This window comes from Plecotus auritus (assembly GCF_963455305.1).
Source record: "Plecotus auritus genome assembly, chromosome: 4".
NCBI classification, from domain to species: Eukaryota; Metazoa; Chordata; class Mammalia; order Chiroptera; family Vespertilionidae; genus Plecotus; species Plecotus auritus.
This window is the reverse complement of record NC_137775.1, coordinates 55,922,410-55,949,307: the sequence shown is the minus strand read 5'-3', so window position 1 is coordinate 55,949,307 and position 26,898 is coordinate 55,922,410. Positions and strand designations below refer to the sequence as shown.

General features: G+C 41.6%; 3 protein-coding genes across 4 annotated transcripts; all 3 read left to right on the top strand.

The window, feature by feature from the left end:
* Nucleotides 1-2,111: 2,111 nt before the first annotated feature.
* LOC308247064 (ADP-ribosylation factor 1-like) lies at nt 2,112-6,616 on the top strand. The gene has a single exon (XM_080665580.1). The coding sequence runs from the start codon at nt 2,269-2,271 to the stop codon at nt 2,806-2,808; it is 540 nt and encodes a 179-aa protein (XP_080521706.1). The 5' UTR covers nt 2,112-2,268; the 3' UTR covers nt 2,809-6,616.
* LOC308247065 (ADP-ribosylation factor 1-like) lies at nt 4,432-6,656 on the top strand. The gene has a single exon (XM_080665581.1). The coding sequence runs from the start codon at nt 4,491-4,493 to the stop codon at nt 5,028-5,030; it is 540 nt and encodes a 179-aa protein (XP_080521707.1). The 5' UTR covers nt 4,432-4,490; the 3' UTR covers nt 5,031-6,656.
* A 6,134-nt stretch (nt 6,657-12,790) lies between these two features.
* PNRC1 (proline rich nuclear receptor coactivator 1) lies at nt 12,791-18,517 on the top strand. 2 transcript variants are annotated; one of them, XM_080666558.1, is made up of 3 exons: nt 12,791-13,506; nt 15,214-15,296; nt 15,629-18,300. In XM_080666558.1, the coding sequence occupies exons 1-3, from the start codon at nt 12,967-12,969 to the stop codon at nt 15,633-15,635; spliced, it is 630 nt and encodes a 209-aa protein (XP_080522684.1). In that variant the 5' UTR covers nt 12,791-12,966; the 3' UTR covers nt 15,636-18,300. The 2 variants fall into 2 exon arrangements, with proteins under 2 accessions (XP_080522684.1, XP_080522685.1); XM_080666559.1 differs by lacking the exon at nt 15,214-15,296 and having other exon boundaries at nt 12,799-13,506; nt 15,629-18,517.
* Nucleotides 18,518-26,898: the final 8,381 nt, after the last annotated feature.

The window sequence follows — 26,898 nt, the reverse complement described above, 5'->3', positions numbered from 1 at the left end:
CTTCTCAGAGTAGAATAATTTTGTAAAACTAAATGTTCTACACCAAACATGAATAGGTAGTTAAACACAGGAAGTTGAAGTAAAACGGTTAAAAGGAAAAAGCAGGCAAAATAATAAAGGAATTTCAGAATAACCTGAAATGACAGTTGAAACAAACATTGCATTGGTTGTCTAGGGTACCCCAAGATGAATTTGAGGGGACAGAAGATGATAATAAATACTCTACAGCCACAACTACTGAATCATTATGAAGGAGTATAGGCTATTCTCAGCTATTTATTTAAAATATGTGCACAAAGCAAAACCTTACAGTTTTTTCTGCCATAATACTTTAAATTTTCAATAGCCTTTAATATATTCCTTTCTTTTTCTAATAGCATCTTGATTTGTTTCATGAATGTACTGTCCTCCTAATGCCCAGAGGCTATTAAGTAGAGGGGCTTTTTAAAACCTTCCATTCTGTCTCTGTGTCCTGCAAATTCTTTTTATTCCTGCTTGTTTTGGGCCTCAAAAATCTGGTGATCCTTGCCTGACTGTGGACACTTTAGTATAGCAATAAGAATCTGATTGTAAGCTCTGTGTGCATGCATGTGTTATTGGCTAGTGGGTATTAATATTGGATGAAATGGCCGGACTATGTCTTAAAGAACCCTGGTGTCAGTATTTAACCTAATCACATCATATGCACTTACTGTACATGTAAAGAATAACTGTAGCCAAAACCGGTTTGGCTCAGTGGATAGAGCGTCAGCCTGCGGACTGAAAGGTCAAGGGCATGTAACTTGGTTGCGGGCACATCCCCAGTAGGAGGTGTGCAAGAGGCAGCTGATCGATGTTTCTCTCTCATCGATGTTTCTGACTATCTATCCTTCTTCCTTCCTCTCTGTAAATAGTCAATAAAATATATTAAAAAAATATTATAAAGAATAACTGTAATATGTTAAATTATTAGTTAAGCTAAAATATCACCCTTTTTTCTCCCCTGAAACTCAAAAAACTCATTATATCATTTTAGATATAACACTTACAGCAATGAGTCATATTTGGCTGCAAATCATAATCAATATCTCAGAGAAAATTTGACAAAACATCAACATCACAACTTCATTTGGAGCTTCTCTGTGAAGGTGGTTGTGGTTGTTTTTCAGCTGTGCATTTCAAATATTCTTTTGGTCTTTCTCTGTATGGTCAGGAATATTTTAAAATGACATAACTAAGGGAATATCAGTGTTATCTTCTTGTACAAATCTTAAATTTTTAAGGATAAAATAAGAACATGGTAAAGATAACTCAGGCAATGTTGATTTGATTGTTTTGTAAAAATCCTCATTCTTTCTGGATGTTATAAGGACATGGAAATGTTCTTTCTTAAGAAGAATTAACAGAAAATCATCAGCCAAATCTCACTTTTATTTTTATGTTCTGGGGTTTTAAACTACAAAAAAAAAAAACCTCTACACAATTTTACTTGGGCTTGAAAATTATAATTACTTCTCTAAAACAAGTATTCATTTTGTAACCTTTTAATATCATACAGTAGAAAGAGCCCTAGTGGCTGAAATTCTGCTTTGTCATATCACCCTAAGTCCAAATACTGTAAAAATTGGGGGACTTCTTTTGAGTGGCTAAGTGGTTGAGCATCGACCCAGGCACCAAAAGGTTACCGGTTTGATTCCTGGTCACTGCACATACCAGATTTCAGGTTCGTCCCCCCCATACCAAACAGGAAGGATCCCCAGAGTTTCCATAGGTTATCTCACTTCCCTTGGACTCCTGGAATTGCAGGGACAAAAAGAAGAATGCTTTATACATTATGCAATGTCCTGGGTTGGCCAAACTTCTCAAAGTAGTCCCTGAAGTGGTCCTCAACGATTCCTTAGGTGCCTTACCACTGGGGGTCATCTACATAGTCAGGTGCCACCCAGAGGAGTGTCTAGTTGAGACAGTTCTGTTGAATCAGGATGAGGGTGATGAATCATCTAATCTAGACCAATTGAAACTGCACCTGTTCTCTCCCTGAACTTTGAACTTTAGATAAACAGTAAGTTAATTGATAGTGACAGTGGAAGTGGAAATACACAAAAGCACAAACAGAAAGAGTGGTTGAGTCACAGCAATGACAGAGCATTAGTGTAAGGATCAACAAACATCTGCTAGAGTGACAAAACAGAGCCAACGCCTGGCTCAGAGCAGCAGCAGCAGCAGCAGCAGCAGCACTGTGGCTGCCAAGGGTTTCTCTGGCCATTGTCTCTCCCTCTGGTCTACAGCATGGGAAATATCTTTGCAAACCTCTTCAAGGGCCTTTTCGGCAAAAAAGAAATGCGCATTCTCATGGTGGGCCTGGACGCTGCTGGAAAGACCACCATTCTGTACAAACTAAAGCTGGGTGAGGTCGTGACCACCATTCCCACGATAGGCTTCAACCTGGAGACTGTGGAGTATAAGAACATCAGCTTCGTCGTGTGGGACGTAAACAGCCAGGACAAGATCCGGCATCTGTGGAGCCACTACTGCCCAGACAGACATGGTCTCATCTTTGTGGTTGACAGCACTGACCAAGAACGCATGGATGAGGCCAGAGAGGAGATGATGCGGATGATGACAGAGCTGAAGGATGTTGTCCTGCTCGTGTTTGCAAACAAGCAGGACCTCCCCAATGCCATGAACACAACTGAGCTCACAGAGAAGCTGGGCCTGCACTCTCTGCACCACAGGAACTGGTACCTACAGGCCACCTCTGCCATCACTGGGGCTGGGCTTTATGAGGGACTGGACTGGCTGTTCAATCAGTTCCAGAAACAGAACTGAGCCACACTCCTCTCTTCCCCCTCACTCCCTCCTTCACCCTTGCTTTCATGTCCATGTGGCAGATGTACCTCTGTGGTGTGAGTGCCAGAAATTGTCCCCATGGTTGGTTTCAGTGTGCTTCATCATGCTGTGCATATGCAGATGCAGCCTACACCTGGGTTTTTATTTAAATAATTCTTGTTTCCAATGAGGCAGTTTCTGGTACTCACATGCATTATGCAACAGAGGCAGCCAATCAGCCGATCCATGTTTCTCTTTCTCTCTCCAAAAATCAATAAAAACATATATTTTAAAAATTGGAGCACTGTAGTATTTTCTAAAAATGAACTGAGTTGTCTTTCTCATGGGATTTTAGCTGACTAGAAGGACAGGATTAAATTGACTATTCTGAGATCTGAAAATAAGGATTTGACATGGTATGTTTCAATCCATTTTCTTTATTTTAAATTCCTTGGAAGTAATTTGTCTTATTTTCTGAAAATGTCAAATGAAATAACCAAAGGTAAATAGATTGATTGGAGGCAGTGATTTCTATGGAGGTAAACAAATTTCCATGTTTTTATACTGAACAAGAGTAAGAACACTTTTTCTATCAGAGGTTCATAAGCAAGTAAAAAACAACTTAATCATTTGGGGGTTCTTTTGTTTTTGAGAGACAAACAAAACTTGCAATTAATTTGACTTTAAAATTAAGAACATCAAAAATAAAACTTTACTAAACCATGGAAATAAATTTTCTCTTTAAATTGCCCCTTTTGGATTTTCATATTCCTGTCATTTCTCTCCAAATGAACCAGACTGAAAGTCTGGGAGCTATCTCTTTTATTCTGCCTTTTCTTACACCTCACTTTCATACTTCTATCATATCTCCACTAGACTCATGTTGTCAGTCACCAAGTCTCAGGATTGTATTCCTATGTGCACCATCCTTTTCCTCTGAATATCTTAGCCTGCTTCTTCAGGTGTCTCACTGCTAAGTTATTGCCATTTGTCTCACTGCCTCCAATCTCTGGGGGAGTTTCAAGCTTATTTGCCTAAAGAGTCAGGTAAGTAAAGAGTGAAATGAGCTGGATGAGCACAGGCCCCTTTAAAAGTCTCTACTCAGCTCCGGTCAATTGTTGCTTCATCAGGGATGACGGGGCAGTATTGAGAGAAATCCAACTTTCCAAGAAAAATCAGAGACTCCCAGAGTTTCCACAGGCCATCTCACTTCCCTTGGATTCCTAGAATTGCAGGGACAAAAAGAAGGATGCTCTGTGCCTGGGAGATAGGTTATGCAAGGTACTGGGTTGGCCAAACTTCTTGAAGTGGTCCCTGAAGTTATCCTCAATGACTCCTTATAGATAGGTACCTTGCCACCCTGACTCATTATCCTAGCCAAGTACCACCCAGAGGAGTGTCTAGTAAGAGTTTTGTTGAACCAGGATGATGGTGACGAATCATCTAATCTAGACCAATCGAAACTGTACCAGTCACTTGCTCTCTCTGGACTTTGAACTTTAAATAGTGAGTTAACTGGTAGTGACAGTGCAAGTGTCACAGCAATGAAAAGAATTAGAATAAGGATCAACAAATATCTGCTAAAGAGTGACAAAATAGAACCAATGCCTGGCTCAGAGCAGCAGCAGCACTGTGGCTGCCAAGGATTTCTCTGACCAGTGTCTCTCCCTCTGGTTTACAACATGGGAAATATCTTTGCAAACATCTTCAAGGGCCTTTTCAGCAAAAAAGAAATGTGCATTCTCATGGTGGGCTTGGACGGTGCTGGAAAGACCACTATCCTGTACAAACTGAAGCTGGGTGAGATCTTGACCACCATTCCCACGATAGGTTTCAACGTGGAGACTGTGAAGTATAAGAACATCAGCTTTATCGTGTGGGACGCAAGCAGCCAGGACAAGATCCGGCCTCTGTGGCGCCACTGCTGCCCAAACGGACAAGGGCTCATCTTTGTGGTTGACAGCACTGACCAAGAACGCATGGATGAGGCCAGAGAAGCGCTCATGTGGATGATGGTGGAGTTCACGGATATTATCCTGCTAGTGTTTGCAAACAAGCAGGACCTCCCCAATGCCATGAACACAGCTGAGATCACAGAGAAGCTGGGCCTGCACTCTCTGCACCACAGGAACTGGTACCTTCAAGCCACCTCTGCCATCACTGGGGCCGGGCTCCATGAGGGACTGGACTGGCTGTCCAATCAGTTCCAGAACCAGAACTGAGCTGCACTCCTCTCTCCTTCCCCACTCCCTCCTTCACCCTTGCCTTCCTCTCATGTGGCAGATGTACCTCTGTGGTATGAGTGCCAGAAGCTGTCCCATGGTTGGTCTCAGTGTGCTTCATCATGCTGTGCATGTGCAGATGCAGCCTTTACCCAGGTTTTTTATTTAAATAGTTCTTGTTTCCGGAGTAGAGAACCAAGATGGTGACACCTATACTTGCTGCCTCTCACAACCACATCAAAATTACAACTAGAAGGCAGAACAACTACCACCCAGAACTGCGAGAATGCTGGCTGAATGGAAGTTCCACAACTAGAGAGGTGAAGAAAGCGCATTGAGACTGGTAAGAGGTGCGGAGGCGCGGAAAGTGCTCACACCTGGATGTGCTGCTCTTTTAATCAGGAGGGAGATACAAGCGCTGCTTGCTCTGAACTCCAGTTCCGGGGGAGACTCTGGGGGACCCAGACACATACGGGGAAAAACTGGACTGTCTGATATCGGGACAGGAACGCGAGGGTGGCTTTATCTCAGAAGTGCTCGCAGCAATCATTGTTCCTGCACGGGGGTGCGGGATGTAGAGACCCGCGGACCTCTCGGGTGCAGGGCTGACTGGCAGCCATTGCTGTTTGCTCTGCCCTGATGATTCCCAGAGACCCCGCCACACCCAGTTTACAACCCCACCCAAGCTGTGCGCATCGGCTTTTGCATGTGAATGGACTGTCCTTTCTCCACCTAAAACCTGTCAAACTGCAGCTGGGTCAGAAAGCCCCAGCGCTTCCAAAAGAAGACGCAAGGCCCGGCAGCAGCAGCTGGCTTTGCTTCACGGCTGGGCCTCATCTGGGCACTTCCAAACCCCAAACAAAGAGAAGGAATCCTCATATGTCTCTGTAGCTCCTGCTGGGCAGCCCCAGACAGTGGCTGACCTTGCACCTCCTTGGAGATCCAAGAGCCAGTGTACCCAGTGGTGTGAGAACATACCGGATTATAACTCTTCACATCCATAAGAGACACACTCAAGGGGCAGACTCAGTGAGTGCCAAAGCCTCACTGAAGCAAGTCCATAAGGGTGTCTTCTGCGCAACAGATCTTCCAGTGTAGACACAGATGGTCATCACAGCCAATTGGCCTGGAGGTCAATTCCTCCCAGTGAAACAAACAGCAATCAAGGGTTAACTACAACAAGACTGCGCACACAGCCCACAAAGGGGTGCACCAAGAGCGTCTGCCTCAGGTGACTGGGGAGGCTGAGCCACTGGGCCCTATAAAACACCTAGCACACAAGGCCACTCTATCAATTCAAGGAAACTTAGCAGCTACCCAGTACACAGAAACAAACACAGGGAAGCAGCCAAAATGCGGAGACAAAGAAACAAGTCACAAATGAAAGAAATGGATGAAAGCAAATATTGGATATAGAGTTCAAAACCACGGTTATAAGGTTACTCAATAATCTTCTAGAAACCTCCAAGAAATTTAGTGAGACCTTCAAGGATATGGAAAAGGACCAATCAGAAATTAAGCATACACTGACTGAAATAAAGAATAACATACAGAGATTCAACAGCAGACTAGAGGATCCCAAGAATCAAGTCAAAGATTTGAAATATGAAGAAGCAAAAAACATGCAACCGGAAAAGCAAAAAGAAAAAAGAATCCAAAAATATGAAGATAGTGCAAGGAGCCTCTGGGACAACTTCAAGCGTACCAACATCCGAATTATGGGGGTTGCCAGAAGAAGAGAGAGAGCAAGATATTGAAAACCTATTTGAAGAAATAATGACAGAAAACTTCCCCTACCTGGTGAAAGAAATAGACTTACAAGTCCAGGAAGCACAGAAAACCCCAAACAAGAGGAATCCAAGAGGACCACACCAAGACACATCATAATTAAAATGCCAAGGGCAAAAGACAAAGAGAGAATATTAAAAGCAGCAAGAGAAAAACAATTAGTTACCTACAAGGGAGTACCCATACGATTGTCAGCTGATTTCATAGGAATTTGTTCATAGTTTTTTTTTAAAAAAAACTATAGTCTGGCCCAGAAGGGAGTGACAAGAAATATACAAAGTGATGAATAGTAAGAATCTACAACCAAGATTACTCCACCCAACAAAGCTGTCATTCAGAACTGAAGGTCAGATAAAGAGCTTCACAGACAAGAAAAAGCTAAAGGAGGTCATCACCACCAAACCAGTATTATATGAAATGCTGAAAGGTATTCTTTAAGAAGAGGAAGAAGAAGAAAAGGTAAAGATAAAAAAATTATGAACAACAAAGTGATAACAAATACATATCTATCAACAAGTGAATCTAAAAATCAAATGAATAGAAAACCTGATGAACAGAACAGACTGGTGAATGTAATAGAATCAGGGGCATGGAAAGGGAGCAGACTGACAATTCTTGGGGGGAAGAGGTTGTGGGGGGTGCGGGAAGAGATTGGACAAAGAGCTTACACCTATGGATGAGGTCAGTGTGTGGGGGTAAGGGCAGAGGGTGGGGTGGGAACCAGGTGGAGGGGAGCTACGGGGGGAAAAAAGAGGAACATCTGTAATAATCTGAACAATAAAGATTAAAAAAAATAGTTCTTGTTTCCAATGAGGCAGTTTCTGGTGCTCCTATGCAATATTACCCATGCAATATTATGCAAAGGAAGGCAGCCAATCAGCCGATCAATGTCTCTCTCTCTCTCTCTCTCTCTTTCTCTCTCTCTTTCCCCTCTTCCTCTCTCTCTCTAAAAATCAAAAAAAACATTTTTTAAAAAATTATAGCACCGCAGTATTTTCTAAAAATGAAACATGCTGTTTTTCTCATGAGATTTTAGCTGACTAGAAGAACAGGAATAAATAGACTATACTGGGACCTGAAAAATAAAGATTTGACACGGTATGTTTCATTTTCACAGATATGTTCCATTTTCCTTAACTTATTTTAAATTTCTTATAAGTAGTTTGTCTTATTTTCTGAAAATGCCAAGTGAAGTAGCCAGCGGTAAGCAGATTGGACGCAGTGTTTTCCATGGAGGCACACAAATTTCCATGTTTTCATACTGAACAAGAGTAAGAACACTTTTTCTATCAGGGATTCATAAGCAAGTAAAAAACAACTTAATTATTTGGGGGTTCTTTTGTTTTTGAGAGACAAAACAAAATTTGCAAATAATTTGACTTTAAAATTAAGAACATCAAAAACAAAACCTTACTAAACCACGGAAGTAAATTTTCTCTTCAAATTACCCTTTTGGATTTTCATATTCCTGTCAAAGCTGTCATTTCTCTCCAAATGAACCAGATTGAAAGTCTGAGAGCCATCTCTTTTACTCTGCCTTCTTCTTATACCTCACCCTCATACTTCTACCTGGTCTGGTCTCTCCACTAGACTCATGTTGTCAGTCACCGAGTCCCAGGATTGTATTCCCATGTGCACCATTCCATTTCCTCTGAATATCTTAGCCTGATTCCTCAGGTGCCTTTAGCTCTTTCCCCCACTCTTTAATATCTGGTTTACTTTTCAATTAAAACAAAAAACTCCTCTAAAGAAACTGTTGAATTAACAAAAGTAAAACCAAGGCATGCTCTGGAACCAAAAACTTCAAGAGCACCGAGAATTGCCCAATACTTACTTCAGCTTTGAATGTCTTGCTACCTCCATGATTGGCCCTCTGGGCCCACACAAGAGCATCGGACCTTTTCCATTATACCATATAGCACAGATGAAACCAGGTTTGAATATTAAAATTAGACTTTACTAAGGGCCTTAGGATTTATAGACAAAGAGTAACACAAAATGCAAAATTCATAAAACCTGGATTGCTCTCTTCTGGCAGTCCATTCCAGCTCACGGTCTCTTGGTGGCCACCATTTTAGCACCATTTACCCAGGTGGCCACAGCTGCAAGATTACCTTTACTTTTTTTCTTCTTTTTTTAAAAAAAAATTTATAAAAGTTTATTTGAGCCAAACTGAGGACATATGCTGGAAAGCAAGATTTCAAATGCTCTTGCAAGGTTACCTTTCTTAAAGTACAGAATCCAGGGTCTAACAGGAAGCCTACCATTCAGGCCTCAAAATAATACACTACATAGCGCACACAATAACTTACAGACAATAATAGGTGTCCTTGATTAAGGGCCTCACTGAACTGACTGCAATTAGCAGCCCCCTGGAAGATAAGTTATTCCCCAGGACAATGTGATATTACCCCTAGATAAAGTCAAACCTTAGGTGTTGGGATATAGTAAAAAGAGCACTGGACTAGGCATTAAGAGTTCAAGTGATTTAGTCTCTGACTCACTGTGTAACCCTTAGCCAAGGTACTTTATCTTTAGCGGTTTTTTAAACATCACATGTATTTTATATAGAATCTATCTCAACCTATTTTTTGGATCAGAGTAATCCTTTAAAGGATTAGAATAAAATGAGAGAACAGATGAGCAGTGCCTTGAAAAAGTAGAAACTCTTAAAAACAAAAGAACGAGTAAACTCATTCCAAAGGTTTCATAATCTTTGTCTACTCTTCACCAACTCTTGCCAGGCCATTCTCCTCACCAGGTCCTAAACCCAACTTCAATTTGCAGACCAGAAAATTCGAATTAAAGGTTCTCTAAGATCTTTTACAGCTCTTGAAGTATATGATTCCCATTCATCCAATGAACAGAAGCACTTACTATGTATTAAGTGTTGGAAACACACAAAAAATGAGTAAATCTAGCAAATATGATAAAATCCAACAATCATTAATGATGGACTATAGCAGGGGTCCTCAAACTACGGCCCGCGGGCCACGTGGCCCGCCAAGGACATTTATCCGGCCCATCGGGTGCCACTGCCTGTCCTGCTTAGCAGCCGACTCGTCCCGGGCCCTCAGTGCGCATAGGAATTTGTTCATAGTTTTTTTTTTAAAAAAACTATAGTCTGGCCCTCCAACGGTCTGAGGCACAGTGAACTGGCCCCCTGTTTAAAAAGTTTGAGGACCCCTGGACTATAATATTAAAAGTTTATATAAAGTTAATTGAGAATCATTATTCTGCATATTACTGCTGTCAAACCTTGATATCTTACATTCTATCTAATAAGAGTAATATGCAAATTGACCGTACCTCTGCTACACCCACAAGCCATGCCCACCAGCCAATCAGGAGCGAATATGCAAATAAACCCAACCAAGATGGCTGCAGCCACAGAGAGCAGGAGGGAGGCTTGGGTTTCCTCGGCAATGGAGGAAGCCACGCTTTCCGCCTGCCCTTGCTGGCCCAGGCCTCCACTCCAGGCTACAAAGTTTCAATTATAGAAGATAAATAAATCCCAACAGAAATGGCGGCAGCCACGGAGCTGGAGAGAGCAGGAGGCTAGGGTTGCCCCTGGCAATGGAGGAAGCCAAGCTTCTGCAGCCCTGGCCTGCTTTGGCCTCTGCTTAAGGCTACAAAGTTTCAATCATAGAAGATAAATAAATCCCAGATCCCAGGGCCTCTGCTTGGGTCGCCCGGGGGGCGTGGCCAACCTGCAAACCACCATAGGCCCCTCGCCCAGGCCGCCCCACGCCCCAAGGGAACCCCCACCCTGATCCAGGACACCCTTCAGGGCAAACCAGCTGGCCCCCACCCGTGCACCAGACCTCTATCCTATCTAATAAAAGAGTAATATGCAGATTGACCATCACTCCAACACACAAGATGACTGCCCCCATGTGGTCAAAGATCCTGCTCCCATGTGGACACAAGATGGCCACCACAAGATGGCCAGCAGGGGAGGGCAGTTGGGAGGGACCAGGCCTGCAAGGGAGGGCAGTTGTGGGCGATCAGGCCAGCAGGGGAGGGCAGTTGGGGGTGACCGGGCCTGCAGGGAAGGGCAATTAGGGGTGACCAGGCCTGCAGGGGAGGGCAGTTGGGGGGGACCCAGGCCTGCAGGGGAGAGCAGTTGAGTGGAACAAGGCCTGCAGGGGAGGGCAGTTAGGGGTGACCAGGCCTGCAGGGGAGGGCAGTTAGGGGAAAACTGGCTGGCAGGGGAGCACTTAGGCATCAATCAGGCTGGCAGGGGAGTGGTTAGGGGGTGATCAGGCTGGCAGGCAGAAGCGATTAGGGGCAATCAGGAAGGCAGGCAGGCGAGCAATTGGGAGCCAACAGTCCTGGATTGTGAGAGGGATGTCCAACTGCCCGTTAAATGGGCAGTCGGACATCCCTCGAGAGGTCCCAGATTGGAGAGGGTGCAGGCTGGGCTGAGGGACACACACCCGCGTGCATGAATTTCGTGCACCGGGCCTCTAGCATAGTAATAAAAGGGTAATATGTAAATTGACCAAACGGTGGAATGACCAGTCGCTATGACACACACTTACCACCAGGGGGCAGACATTCAACGCAGGAGCTGTCCCCTGGTGGTCAGTGCGCTCCCACAGGGGGAGCGCTGCTCAGCCAGAAGCCCTGAGCCAGGTTCATGGCTGGCAGGCACAGCAGCAGTGGTGGGAGCCTCTCCCAAGGATGTCCAACATGCTCCCCCACCCCAGGGCTCCTGGACTGTGAGAGGGCGCAGGCTGGGCTGAGGATACCCCCACCCCCCCATGCACGAATTTTGTGCACCGGGTCTCTAGTTAATTAACACTTATCAAGCACTACAAAGCTGAAAAGTATTGGTTAGAAACTGAGGATACAGACTTGTAAGATTATGATGTTCTAAAAACCTACCATCTAGTATGGCAGGCAGTATGGATGTTAAATCTCTGTTCTTGCCAAACCTAGACTGGAGTTCAAGTTCTGATATTAATTTGCTGTATGATGTTTGACAAGTACTTTTTGCTTCTCTAAACCTGTTTCCTGTCCTATAAAATGAGGAGCTATTCCTTAGGGTTGTGAGATTCGTATGAAATAATTTATGTAAAGAACAGTTCCTGGCACATCAGCTCTTGTTTAAGTAGCCACAGTTCTTTTGTGTGTGTGTGAACCGGGGATCTGATGCGAGTGAGATTTCTATTTACAAACAGATAGCAAAACGCTATGCTGCTGAGCTGTTTCACTTTCTCAGAGACGCAAGCCTCCTCCATTGCTTCCTATTCAGTATCAGGCGTGGTTTTGCGATCCTAAAGTCTCACAGTCCTTCAAGTACGAAGGCAATAACTTTTCCAATGCCCAATTACGGATTTATGGAAAACTTTTTCTATATTAAATGGCAAATTTCAATCACTTAATTTCACTCCCTTAATTCTTACTCCGATTACCATTGCTAAGGAGTAGCGTTGCTCAGCCGAGTAAATGGAAAAGAACGTGAACCACACTTCATCAAATGTAAATCTGGACTGATTTTCTTCACGACTGCTAAGAAAGAAATCCCCATAATGTACTTTGAAATCTTGAATAACAAAAAAAACCCAAACCGATAATGGGCTTGAAATAAGACATTACTTCCCCAAGGTCAGTGGCCTTGGTGCTTCCGGATTCTTTCTCCCTTCCTCCCGCCCCCCAACCTCGTAATCCTGCAACCCCATTCCCAAATTCAGTCTGACCTCTGCCTGGAAGGCGAGGTGCGGGGATAAGGAAGGAAAGGGGCGGGGGAGGTGGGGTGAAACGGAACTTCATTGTTCGCCGGGCCCACTCTTCCCGAAAGGGCCGGTTGGCAGCGCCTGCGCAGTGCGCGCTCTTTGTGCCCCGCTGCAGCAAGCTAGTTGTTTGTGTGTGTACGTCTTTCAGAGGCGCTGGAGGCGGAGCCGCGGGCGTGGCGTGCCCTGTCGGATTCTGATTGGGCTTTCGCGGGGAGGTGGGTGGGTGATGGGGCGGAGCTTCCGATAACAACACTCAGAGCTGGAGCGGAGGCTATTCGTTGCTGCGCCGCCACCGCCCGAGTCCTAGTCCGCGCTCCGCTCGCCTCTCTCAGCAGCAGCCGTCGCCCTGTCCTCTCCGGCTTCGCTTGCTCCTCCTCGTCCTGCTGAACCATTTTCCTCCCAGGGCTATGACCGTCGTCTCTGTCCCGCAGCGGGAGCCGCTGATCCTGAGCGGCCGTCTTGCACCCCTCGGCTTTTCCGCCCGCGGTTACTTCGGGGCCCTTCCGATGGTGACCTCCGCTCCGCCGCCTTTACCGCGGATTCCGGACCCTCGGGCACTGCCCCCCACCTTCTTCCTCCCTCACTTCCTAGGCGGGGACGGTCCGTGTCTGACCCCTCAGCCTCGAGCCCCAGCACCCTTGCCCAACTGCAATCTCGCCCCGGCGGGGGGCACCCCTCGGGCCGCTCCAAAGAAGCGGCGAAAGAAGAAGGTGCGGGCCAGCCCGGCGGGGCAGCTGCCCAGCCGCTTCCACCAGTACCAGCAGCACCGGCCGAGCCTGGAGAGCGGGCGGAGCCCCTCCGCGGGCCCGAGCGGAGCGCAGGAAGCCCCGAGTCAGGCCGCCGCCTCAGCCCCGGGTCCTGCGGCTGCAACCCGAACTGAGGAAGCGAACCTTTTCCCCGGTCCGCTGCCCCCCGCGGCACCCGGCCAACCCTCGTTACGGAAAGAGGTGAGTGCCACGAGGGGCAAGGGGACCGTTGGGGAATTCGGTCCTTAGACGGCCACAGCCGGGCCCTGCGGCTTGGTGCTCTGCTCGTAGGGGGGTCGGGATGGGGGGCGGCTGTTTACTCGGGAGGGAAGTTTCCGTGACGCCTGCTCTGTTCTTGCAGAGGGGGACAGGGGGAGGGAGAGGCTCGCGGTGGCGCTGCTGATTGGCTCCCGAACGCCAGCCAATGAGAGGAGCGGCTGCGCCCCAGCAACAGCCCCGATTTAGAAGGCTGGCTGCGTTCCAGGGGGTTTCAGCGTTCTGGGCGCGCGGTGGGGGAGGAGGGAAGGGGCCCGGGGGTGACGTCAGCGCGCGCTACGTGCGGAGCGCTGGGGCGCTGATGAAGGAGGCCAGGCCGTGTGTGGGTGGTAGGGGAAGGGGTGGGGGGCCGCTTTTTTTGTTTCCTGACGGTGGGTACCCCCAGGACTAGTCGGCGACGCGCGCGCACACTCACACCACCCGGGTGTGCAGTTGGGAATGGGCCACGCTGGCCGGATTCCCCGGGGCTTGCTTTTTGCTGAGTTGTTAGGGCGCCAATCCAACTGGGGCTCTGCCCCTCGCGGGGCCGACCTACTTAGCTGTGCTTTTTAACTTTGGCGGCAGAGTTCTTGCTGCTGCTTTGAAGCGATATATTTTGTGTGCTAGTGTATCAGATGAACGGAATTTAACAATGTCTACTGTGTACTGTACAGGACTTCTTAGTGGAAGGTGGTTTTATTGTGTCCAAACTGAAATTTTCGAAAGAAGAGTTATCAATTGAATCGACGTTATGCTGCCCAATTGTCATGCTACTGGACTGGTATAAAATTGATTAAAAACCTCAGTGGGATTAAATCGTTAACATGATTTGAAATTAATCTTCATATCAAAATAAAACGTTTTACTGACTCAATTTCAAACTTTCACAGTAATGACATGAAAATAAGTTACTGCCATTTGTTGAAAGGCTGTTGCGCTGAGAGATTTGCAGCTGTGCCCTTGGAAAAATAAAATTTGCGCCAATTCCTTAAATTATTTCAGATTGCTTTCAAGTTTTAAAATTCGATGGCTGTTCTGAAATATTAGTGATAATGTTCCTAAAAGCGAGTTTTTGTACTTTGATTCCAGGTCAGTAAGATCCTTTCTCTTCCAGAATGATATTCAACTAGGAAGCTGTATTAGCAGTTTCCCTTATGACATGGAATATGTAAACGAGTTCTTTCTGTATTTGTGTCCTGCTTCCCTACCATATTTCAAGTGTTAAAAGGGCAATGTGATCTAATGGATTACTTTATACTTTCCATCTAGCCATGCCTTCCTATAAGGAGCACTTGAGTTAAGAAAATAGAATTAGTGTGGCAGCGTTTTTGGAGCAGTTGTGAAACCAGAAAGTAGGGGACAGGCAGAAAACTTTTTTTTCTGATTTGCTATACCTGGAAAAGATGAAAAAAAAAATGGTAAGTATTTTAGTTTTTGAGTTTTTATTTTAGTATTTAAATATCTGAAAAATTTTGTTTTCAGAAGCTAGGAGATAGTTTTTCTGGGTACTTAGTAACCATTATCAAAACACTTCCTCGCCTAAAATCTAGCTTCTGCTAATAAAATTTTTATTTATTCTGAAGTAACTTTTTGAAAGTACCTGTCTTAAAGGTAAATAGTATACTTATTAACATAGTTTTTATTTTTAAACAGACTCAACTAACCAAAATGAAAGCATTAGAAAATTTTTCTTGGCAACATCCTATTGTAAAAACACTGACCTTTGTCAGAAACAGGTTGGCATTACTCTTCCTTACGGTTACAGAAAGATGGACTTGGGGTTACTTTGGGTTTTTCACTTTAACATTGTAGAACTGGCTTATACATTGCATACTGGTAACAGTGGCTATCAACTATATTTTTAGTGGTATACAAAGAGATATGTGCATGCTTGGACATCCAGTGATAAATGCAGCAAACATGGTTTTAACCAAGACAGTAAACTAAAAGTTTAGTGTAACTATTTAAATATGTAACTATTTAAATATATATTAAATATGTAATATGAGGCTTGTTACTGGTTTCTATCATGAGACTATATTCACGTTTATGTTCCTTGTCTTTATAGGTTTTAAAATCAAACATGGGAAAATCGGAGAAAATTACCATCCCCTACGGGCAGCTTGTTCATGGTATGCACTTGTGTGAACAACCAAAGATAAACAGACAGAAAAGCAAATATAACTTACCACTAACCAAGATCACCTCTGCAAAAAGAAATGAAAATAACTTTTGGCAGGATTCTGTTTCATCTGATATAATTCAGAAGCAGGAAAAAAAGCCTTTTAAAAACACTGAGAACATTAAAAAAAAGCATTTGAAGAAATCAGCATTTCTAACTGAAGTGAGCCAAAAGGAAAATTATGCTGGGGCAAAGTTTAGTGATCCACCTTCTCCTAGTGTTCTTCCAAAACCACCTAGTCACTGGATGGGAAGCACTATTGAAAATTCCAACCAAAATAGGGAATTGATGGCAGTACACTTAAAAACTCTCCTAAAAGTTCAAACTTAGATCTCAGTATGTATGTAAAACAAAGTTTTTCCAAAATCCCTGCATTCTTGAAAAGAAAATTGGTACAGAAATGGGAATTTGCCTTGTTGTAACGTAGGAGGGCAAAAGATGTGTTTTAAAAAATTACAAACAGCTTGTATTATGTTTTATATTTTGTAAATACTGTATACCATGTATTATGTGTATATTGATACTTCAGAGGTACATTATAGTTTTGTTATGAAAGTATGTATTTTGCCCTGCCCAAATGGTAGGTGTTTTGTATATATACAATGGAGAAAATTTTAAGTGTGTGCTAAGGCACATGGAAGACCAATTTATTTGCACAAGGTACTGAGAGATTTTTCAAGAAACAGCTATCGAATCTCAAGGTGAAGATCTAAATGTGAACAGTTTACTAATGCACTACTGAAATTTAAATCTGTGGCACAATCATTGTAAACATGGCTTTGTCTGTTTCTCTAAATTGATTTCTGCCTTCTAATCTGTAATTACTGGAAAACTTCTCACTTTTACTAAACTTAATTTCTGTTTTTTGGTTTATATCCATATCCAAATTTAAAATATCTCTTAATTTTAATGCCAACAAAATCGGTTGTAATCAAATTCTAAAATAATAATTTGGCCCCTTCCTCCCCCTTTTATAGTCTTGACTCTTTGTGTGTGCCTGTTTCTCATGTTTGTGTGACTAGGAGGTGGATTTTAACTTTCACTTTACTGGCTAAAGGTGTTTAACTTTACACTAATTATCCATTCTCCATCTGGAATTTAGAGGGATCCATAATTCCTCTTAGGGGAGGAATTCCCCATTTTACAAATGGAAATGGTTGTGGTCAAAAGTAAAGCTGATTAGTTTATAACTTAGAATATGTTTATATATGAACTGTTTCGTAAAGTACTATTTCACATGACCATACCATACATTTTTAGTGAAAGAAGTGACACTTGTTTGGTTTGCTGGGTTTATATTGGTAATGAGTGGTGGTACTTGAACCAAAGCAAGCGTAATTGATGTTAAAATAATAGATGGAGATTTGGATTCTGAAGCTTGCTTGAAGATAAATATGGCAGCTAATGTATTTTTGTTAAAATTTAAACTGTTCTTTTACTTCGTAGTATGTAGTTTTTAGTTACAAAAAGCTAAAGTTTATCTCAAATAAGGGAAGTTTTTTTTGTATGGGCAATATTTAGACATGAAAAGGAAAAAGGTTTTAAGAGGGTATATAGAGGATTCTATAAGCTAGAATAAAGGTGCTACCATCCTTACTAGAAAAAAATAAAAGGGTTCTATGGTTTACATTTTACCCTCAGACTATGCAAAACCAACAGAGGCTCACGGCCTGCAGTCTTAGGTCTGACCCTCCTGTGCCATTTGGTTCACATGGGAGAGGAGGAATTCACTTAACTTTCTGGCTGTACAAAGGTTTGTAGTGGTGTGGGCATCTTAATTTAGAATCACTATTGACTTGATGAGTAGTGAGCGTATAACTTTTATTACAGCTGCTACAAAATCAGAATTAATAATTTGCTGTCTTATAGATGCAGCTCATACGTAATTCAGCCAACCATTATTCTTTAGCACTGGCTTTGTGGTTTTTTTTTGTTTTGGGGTTTTTTTGTTAATTACCTGAGGTTTTAGAGAGAGTGGAAGGAGGAGAGACAGAGAAACATCAATGTGAGAGAAACATCGATGTGAAACACTTCCCAATTGATTGGTTGCCTCCCACACATGCCCCAACCAGGGCCGGGATTGAGTCTGCAACTGAGGTATGTGTCCTTGACTGGAATTGAACCTGCGACCTTTTAATCTGAGGGCGGGTACTCTATCCACTGAGCCAAAAACTAGCTAGGGCTGGCTTTATTCTTTCATGTATGTAGAGAAAGCTATACTTCATTATGTATGTGTCACACACACATACATAGCTATATATAGCTGGCTTTAAAAATGCATTTAGAGAAAAAAAATAATTTTGTTAATCTTTGTTGAAAGTACTGCATGTGTCTCCTTCTTCCCCCATTGACTTCTAGCACACCCCAGGCCTTCACCCTATTGTTAGTGACCATGGGTTATGCATATGTGCATACAAGTTCTTTAATTGATCTCTTCCCTATCTGCCATCCTCCCCTGCCTTCCTTCTGAGGTTTGACAGTCTGTTCAATGCTTCCATGTCTCTGGATCTGTTTTTGTTCATCAGTTTATTTTGTTCATTAGATTACACATATGAGTGAAATACTTCTTTCTCTGACTGGCTTATTTCACTTAGCATAATACTCTCCAGGTCCACCCATGCTGTTGCAAATGGTAAAAGTTCTTTCTTTTTTACAGCTGCATAGTATTCCATTGTGTAAATGTACCACAGCTTTTTGTACCCACCCACCTGTTGATGGACACTTGGGTTGTTTCCAAACCAGCTATTTTAAATTGTGCTGCTATGAACACAGGGGTGCACATATTCTTTCTGATTGTTGTTTCTGATTTCTTAGGGTATATTCCTAGAAAAGGAATCACTGGGTCAAGTGGGAGTTCCATTTTTAGTTTTTTGAGGAAACTCCATACTGTTTTCCACAGTGGCTGCACCAGTCTGCATTCCCACCAGCAGTGTACTAGGGTTCCCTTTTCTCCACATCCTTGTCAAAATTATTTTCTAGTAGGTGAGCAGACTTTCTAAGGGAAGTGTTAACTGGTAAAGAGAATGACTGGAATTCTTAAAGGCGTGACATAAGGAAATAGGTATTATCTATATAATAAGAGCCTAAGCGACCTTTACAGCAGAATGACCAGAAATACTGGTCGCTATGATATGCACTGACCACCAGGGGGCAGACGCTCAATGCAGGAGCTGTCCCCTGGTGGTCAGTGCGCTCCCACAGGGGGAGCGCTGCTCAGCCAGAAGCCAGGCTCATGGCTGGCAAGTGCAGCAGCGATGGCTGGAGCCTCTCTGGCCTCCACAGCAGCACTATGGAGCAGCAAGCAGGTGGGTGGTAAGGAGTGAAGGGCCCCGGATGTCTGCAGGGAGGGAGCCTAAGCCGGCAGGTGGACATCCCCCAAGGGGTCCCAGACTGCAACTAGGCCTCTAGTAAAGTAATAGGTTTTATAGTTTGAAGAGTGACTTGAGATAATGTTTAGTGAAAAATATTAACATTAAAAGTTGAATAGTTTTGGTGTTACAGTAAAATACTATTTAGCAGCCTTAGTCCCTTCCAGCTGCTGTCACAAAATACTAGAGACTGGGTAGCTTATAAACATTTGTTTCTCACAGTTCTGTACACAGGGAATTTGAGCTGATTTGGAGTCTGGTGAGAACTCACTTAAATGGTGTCTTTTCATTGCATCCTCACATGGTAGAAGAGTGAGGGAGCTTTTGGGGGCTGATTTTGTTTGGCACCAAAGCCATGCATAAGGGTTTTGCTCATGTCCTAATCACTTCCCAAACATTTCACTTCCTAGTAATCATCACCTTGGGGTTAAGTTTCAATGTAAATTTGAACCATATGCACCCCAGTTATTATTCAGCCACCTTTATTTTTCTCCCATTAAAGTCTCTTGTAGAATTTTTTCCAATGTTTCTATAGTTACATTGATTGGTTTGGTTTTGTGGGTGTGTAAAGCAAACATTGTGTTTGCAGTCACCAGCTTCAGGCCTATATTGTAGTGGCCCGAAAGGGGTCTTGTAAGAGGTGAAAGGTTTATTAAGTCGAGTATGTGAGTAGAGAAAATTGTTATATCTAGAACCATGGTCGGCAAACTGCGGCTCGCGAGCCACATGCAGCTCTTTGGCCCCTTGAGTGTGGCTCTTCGACAAAATACCACGGCCTTGGCAAGTCTATTTTGAAGAAGTGTTAGAAGAAGTTTAAGTTTAAAAAATTGGGCTCTCAAAAGAAATTTCAATCGTTGTACTGTTGATATTTGGCTCTGTTGACTAATGAGTTTGCCGACCACTGGTCTAGAACAACTACCAATAGGTGCTTAGTATTGAAGCACCTGAAGTTGTTTGTAGATACTTCTGTGCAATCTGATACCAAGTTTATTCAACTCATGCCACTGATGAAGTGACACTATAGAACAGGGGTGGGCAAACTTTTTGACTCAAGGGCCACAATGGGTTCTTAAACTGGACCGGAGGGCCAGAACAAAAGCATGGATGGAGTGTTTGTGTGAACTAATATAAATTCAAAGTAAAGGAGCGGAGGGGAGAGCAAGAGAACCCTCCGCTCTTTTGGCTCCGCGGGCTGGATAGAACAGCCGAACGGGCCGGATCTGGCCCGCGGGCCGTAGTTTGCCCATGGCTGCTATAGAATGAGCTGCTTGTATTTGCATTAATCTTGGTGCTAAATATTAGCATTCTCCTTGTGGGCAGAATAGGAAAAAGAAGGTAATAAAAGACCAAATTACACCATTAAAAGGTTAACAGGAGCCATTCTTTTAAAACTTAAAGATGGTTTGTAAGTTAAAGTATTTCAGGGTGGTTTATAAAAGATTAGAATGTATTAGGCAAGTAATCTATACTTTGTTAGGACCAGCATTTAGGTTTTTAGGCATAGTAATATGTAATCACCTCATCATAGTATTTTAACAGGAAGCTACTATTCCGTACAAATGTGGGACTGAATGAGCTGAAATTTAACAGTATAGGTGAGTAGGCTAAGTAAAGTACAGGCTGTATCCCCCTTTTATCCACAACAAAATGCTTGAAGAGGTAAATCAAAAGTAATACTTTTCTCCCAGAAGGAATGACTTAATTCTGGTTAAGAGTTGTCTAGTTAGGAATCTGACACCTTAGAAGTACCACTGAGATGGACCAGAAGTACCACTGAGTTGGACCTTAAAACATTCAGTAGTATTTGGCATGAAAAGAACAGGAAAAATTGTCAAGAGGAAAATGTCTCAGCAGACAGTTGTGTGAAAAGATGTAGACTAGAAGTTCGAGAAGTGTAAGGAAGGAAGGTTCAATGTATTGAAAGGCGTGAGGGTAATAACATGGAGGGCCTTGAATGTCATGCTAAAGAATTTCAACTTGATTCTGTACTGGTAAGCATGGCATAGCCATCAAAGGTTTGAACAAGGGAATGAGATTCCTGCTTCAAAAGGAAACTAATGAAAAGACAGGGCAGGGCAAAAGGAGGTTTACATTTGTGAGTGCATGAAACAATGATTAATTCTTGTATTATTTTCCATACAAACAACTGTAAACCTACTTTTGTCCCACGCTGTATAAACTGCTTGGAAAGGGAAAGCTTGAGACAAGACAACCACTTGGAAGATATTTCAGTAGTTTGAAAGAGAAAAGAGCCTAAATGACATCAGAAGAAACAGGCATGGACTTCGGGAGATGTTTTGGAGGTAGAATTAAGAACTGAACAACTGAATGGAGGGTAAGAAAAGAGTTTTTAAATTGAGCAGTTAAGATAAAACTAGCAATTAGGGAACTGTGGAACAGGGTCATAATTATAGAGGAAGATAATTTTGATTTGCATGTTGAACTTTTGAGGTGAATGCAAGATATCCACTTAGAAAGACATGGCAAGCAGATAGAAGATAGGTCAGGCCTAGAGGTATACCTTTGTTAATTAGAACATGAAAATGGAACTGAAATATTTTGTTTTCCTACATGCTTTTGTTTTTTCCTTCATAAGGCTTAACACATTTACCAGTGCTCTTGACCCCAATCTTCCTGCTTCCTATAGACTCTCAATGTCATCTGTGATAGTAAATTAGTTGTTGAGTTAGAAAGTATTTCCTCTGAACAGTGTTAAATGGTGGTTGGTTCTCTGCCTACCTGTAAAAGTCTGTTAGTGGACAATTCTAATTAAAGTTCTGAATTCTGATAGTAGGGGCCCAGTTGGCGAAAGGGAAGAAAAAAGGTTTTCTTAGTCCAAGATTTGAAAGTGGGTAAAACTATAATAATAAAAGCATAATACGCTAATTAGACCAGACAAAGCCAGAGCTGCGAGGGAAGCCTAGGTCCCGGATGCCAGAGGGAAGCCAATGCCGGCAGCTGGGGGAAGGAAGGCCTACTCTTGCATGAATTTCGTGCATTGGGCCTCTAGTCATTTATAATTGGTTTTTGAACCTCTCCCTTCTCCTAATTACCCTCCCATCACATTGCTGAATACATTATCCTTTATTTAGAGGGTGGGAAGCCCTCCAACTCCCATGTCTTCTATGCAATTGATAGGTGCTTCAGGTTGAAGGAATCAAACATTCTTATACTTGGATATGAAAGGCGGATAGTCTCATCCTCCTATATATATTAAAATTTTTGAAGGGCATTGCTGAACTAAATATATTTTAAAATCACAGGTCTGCCTTGCTGAGCACCTGATTCCTGAGCTAACTCCAAGTTTTTAGTACTTCATTTCTTACTCCTGAATCTATAAATCTTTCAAAAATTTCCAAATACAAGTTTTCAAATGGGGAAAGAGTATGTCTGATGCAGAATTGGGTAAGCAAAATCATGTAATTTAGAAACTACTTGTTTTTAAATCTGAAAGGAAATTTGAGTACATATTTTCAGAATGCTATTTACAAACAAAAAAGTTAATCTTTGAAACTTTCTTGAAAATTTTAGATAGCATTCTCTGAAGGTATGAGGTGGGTGAAGTTTTGTTTTTTAAGAGTTTAGAAAATATTTTACACTTAAACCCTTTAAATCTCTTGGATGAGACTGTCTTTAATTAATCTCTGACGGTTTTCAGATCACTTTTCATATCTTTTGTAATTTTCTTGGAGTTCTAAATTAAATATGCTAAAATGTATAAGTAATGTTTTGAACACCCAGGAATTATATTTGTCAAACTTAAAACTTGTATTATAAACACCCCCCCCCCAAATTAATTACAATTTAAGATTTTAAAAGGTGTTACATTTACTGAGAAGGGTTCATTGTTGAGATCTTAGAATTCCTTTTCTAACCAGAGTTTATAGTAGTGCTTTAGTGTAGAACTTGTAACACAAATTTAAAGTTTCCTCTGTTAAAGGAAGAATTTATGGAGGTGTTAGTCTCTGAATAAAGTAATGGGAGGGTTGGCAGAAGCAACCTACATCAATAATCATGGAAAATCAGATGCACATTTGTCAAAGGAGGCTACATAGTCAAACTCCATTTAATTAGAAGAGACTATGTATCTGTAATGTATAACAATAGCTTAAAAGATGAAATGACATTCTTAAACAATAAAAATACTTCATTTTTCTAGTCATTCACACAACTTTTATGCATTTGTAAGAAAAGATTCAGGAAAGTTAAGTAATTTTTCCAAGTGGCAGAAAAATACCTGGTTGTAAAGATAATAAGATACTAACCAAATTCCTCCAAAAAGCTTGGTCATATACATAGCTACTGCTAAATTATTACAGATGGTCCCTTTATTCTAAGATTAGACATTAACCTGACTAGTCAAAACCAAATTACAAATGTGTTTTTGGCAGTCTAGAATTTTGGGAAGGGGATGGCAGGTAGAAGATATTTTGATGACTTATTTCCAACATGCAAATGGTTGATGTAAATTGAACTCAATTTAAATTGCCTTCTTAACAGTAAGCTCATTAAACAGGAAAATTACAGTTTGCTTTGCATTAAGGAATCATAGAGTGCTTTGGAGAGATCTACAATTTGGGTTATCTTCTTGCTATAAAATAAGGGCTCTCAAATGGTCCCTTCCAAAGTTTAAAATTATCCGTATTCTTCAAGTAATCAGGCATTTAGTACTCTAATTTTTTAGAATGAAAAGATTAATATCAAAGGTTGGACTGCTCTTTTCTATCAGCCTTCCAAGAGCCCTTAGTCACTGCATTCTGTCTAGTCTCCCTAGCCATCCGTGTCTATTAAGTTCCTTTATCAGACCAGATCCTGAATTTCAAAACTAAGAAAACAGAATTATTTATGAAAGATATTCAACCAACATTTTCTGATCATTCTTCAGCTAAATAGAATACCCCATTATAAACATTCCAGTTTTCAAAAACTTACTGTGTTAAGTTCAAATTAGCTGGGGAAGGAATAGATGATGGGTGTGCATATGTGTGATAAAGTATAATTTACTGTTAATTGCAGACTCTAGGTAGTGGGTATATGGGGTTTACTGTACTTTTTGTTACTAAAGACATAACAATGTTAATAGAATGGGGAGAAATTAAGGCTGCTTTACTAGTTCACTGCAACATTATATATGAGGCATTTGCCAATAATTCAATAGGCTTACATGTAGCATATAGCACAATTACATTCATCTTTTGAGGTGGTAAACTTGAGTCTCCTGAATGTTTTTCTTTGCACTTTCAGGTAGGCTGATTAGTTATAATACTTCTAAAACAACAGAACAACTCTAGTCAATGACTTAAACACCAAAGTCATTGTAAATAAGAAATGAAATTTTAGAGAAATGATAATGTATTTAAGCATTGGCTTATTCAGGAAATGTGACAATGGACATTTAATCTATACTAATAAAAGGGTAATATGCTGATTAGACCAGATAGACCTGACGTCATCCGGACGTCCTTCCAGACAAAGCCACAGTGGCAGGAGCAGAGGCTGTTAGGGGCGATCAGGCAGGCAGGCAGAGGGGTTAGGGGCAATCAGACAGGTAGGCAGGTGAGCAGTTAGGATCCAGCAGTCCCAGATTGCGAGAGGGATGTCCGACTGCCGGTTTAGGCCCAATCCCACAGTCGGACATCCCCCGAGCGGTCCTGGATTGGAGAGGGTGCAGGCTGGGCTGAGGGACACCCCTTCCCCCGTGCTCGAATTTTGTGCACCAGGCCTCTAGTGTTAACATAAATGTCAATGCTTAAAGAAGCTTTAATTAGGGGAGGATAAAGACATAGTTGGAGACTATAAAGATTCTGAAGGGGATTTATAATAATTGCCTATGGTTTTAGAGGACAGTTAAATTACCTAAGGTGGAATAACTTGAACTTCAGTGAATGTGATTCCCAAAAGAGAAGAGGATGGCAGAAGGGCTGGTTAGCAATGAAGTGACTAGGGAGTAGAAGGGCAGGGCAGTGTGCAATTCTTAACACTTGGTTCCTTCTCTTCAAAGCCTTTAATACTGAATACCATTGGAGCTAATGGAAAGCTAAAAGTGTTTAAAATTATTCCTTAAGTGATGTAGTTCCACTTTCCATGACAGATACTCATATATTAGTAAAACCACAACCTGTTAATCAAAATAGATAAGGGTAGACAAAGTGTGGTCACCAAAACCTCTCAAAGAGTAGCATTATATTGGACTAATGACCGGCAGCTCAGAGCTCTATGTAAATTTTTAATCCATGTTTTTAAACAAACGTTTTTAAAAATCCCATTTAGTAAGAGTATGAAATTATACAGTAGCCCTAACCGGTTTAGCTCAGTGGATAGAGCGTCGGCCTGCAGACTGAAAGGTCCCAGGTTCGATTCCGGTCAAGGGCATGTACCGTGGTTTCGGGCACATCCCCAGTGGGAGGTGTGCAGGAGGCAGCTGGTCAATGTTTCTAGCTCTCTATCCCTCTCCCTTTCTCTCTATAAAAAAATCAATAAAATATATTTAAAAAAAGAGTGAGGTGAAATATTTAAATTTTTAAAAAATTATACAGTATAAAATAAAAAATGGTTAGACTTTATATATATATTAAAATTATAGTAAATATCCTATAAAGCTAGAATATTAGTATTTCTAATTAAGCTACATTTAACATTTTAAGGTCAAATTTTAAGGTTTACTAACAATGATGAATATTAATGTTTTTCCTTAACTAAGGTTCTTATGAATTATATGTTTTGCAATGTGTTAAAATAAATTTAAATAACATTCCCTATCATTTTCAAAATATTAAACTACCCAGAAAGGGTCTGACCAGTCATATAGCTTAAGTCGATTTTGAAAAGATCAACAACAGCATACTTCTTCTCAAGGTGTAAAGTATTACCACAAAGCAAATACTGTGTCACAAATATGATTGGAATGGTTAATTCCCCCCCCCCAAATCCATTAAAATTTTTCTTACTATTAAAAGAAATAAGCTATCACTTGGGTTTATGACTATTTCATATTAATTTTTGTTGAAATTAAAATCAACAGCATTGTAAATACTATTATTAGGAGTAAGCTAAAAAAAAAAAAACTAGAATGTAGTTATTTTAGAAAATGGTTGTAGCAAAGAATTCTGGTTTTCCTCAGCCTACCTCTATGAAGCTATTTCTAAAAAGCATTAGTACTTAGGCATTTAGTTCATCAAATTATACTCCTAGAGTAGTAATTTTTCTTGTTTCAATTACATAAGCTGTAACACATTAAAAAATAGAAATGAACATGCAATCAATCCATTTCTATACTAACTAGCTAGGCATTCTCTCATTTAAGAGAATGACCCTTGAAATTTTCTAAATGCATTCTGAAAGAAACTGACATTCTTGATTTGTAATCGATTTTATAAACTAGTTTATAAACCAACAGGTATAGGTTAAATATTGAATTATGTGACTCAAATACACACTTAAAAAACAGTAACTATCAACCAACCCACTGAGCATCCATCTACCTCCACAAATTGGAATTTATTTTCGTAAGTTTAGGTTGCGGTATATTCCTAGAATGTAAATTCAGAAAAGACTATAAAACAATTCAGGGAAAATACTACTATCAAAGTACTGTTTTAACTTGAGAGAAGTTGAATCAGCCTAGAATATCTTAACACTTCTATCAGGGAATATTACATTTCTAAAATGGTTTATAACTCCATTAGCTTTATACTTAATTTGTGAACATCTTTTAAAAGATATACAAGATATAAATTTTCCAGAGGGCCTAACCAATCTTGTAGGCCAATACCCAAGTTAATGCAATGA

Excerpts from the sequence above, each read along its gene's own strand:
- LOC308247064 (XM_080665580.1), top strand. The coding sequence starts at position 2,269 with ATGGGAAATATCTTTGCAAACCTCTTCAAGGGCCTTTTCGGCAAAAAA.
- LOC308247065 (XM_080665581.1), top strand. The coding sequence starts at position 4,491 with ATGGGAAATATCTTTGCAAACATCTTCAAGGGCCTTTTCAGCAAAAAA.
- PNRC1 (XM_080666559.1), top strand. The coding sequence starts at position 12,967 with ATGACCGTCGTCTCTGTCCCGCAGCGGGAGCCGCTGATCCTGAGCGGC. Across the intron at positions 13,507-15,628 it reads AACCCTCGTTACGGAAAGAG|GTTTTAAAATCAAACATGGG; the intron begins GTGAGTGCCACG and ends TTGTCTTTATAG.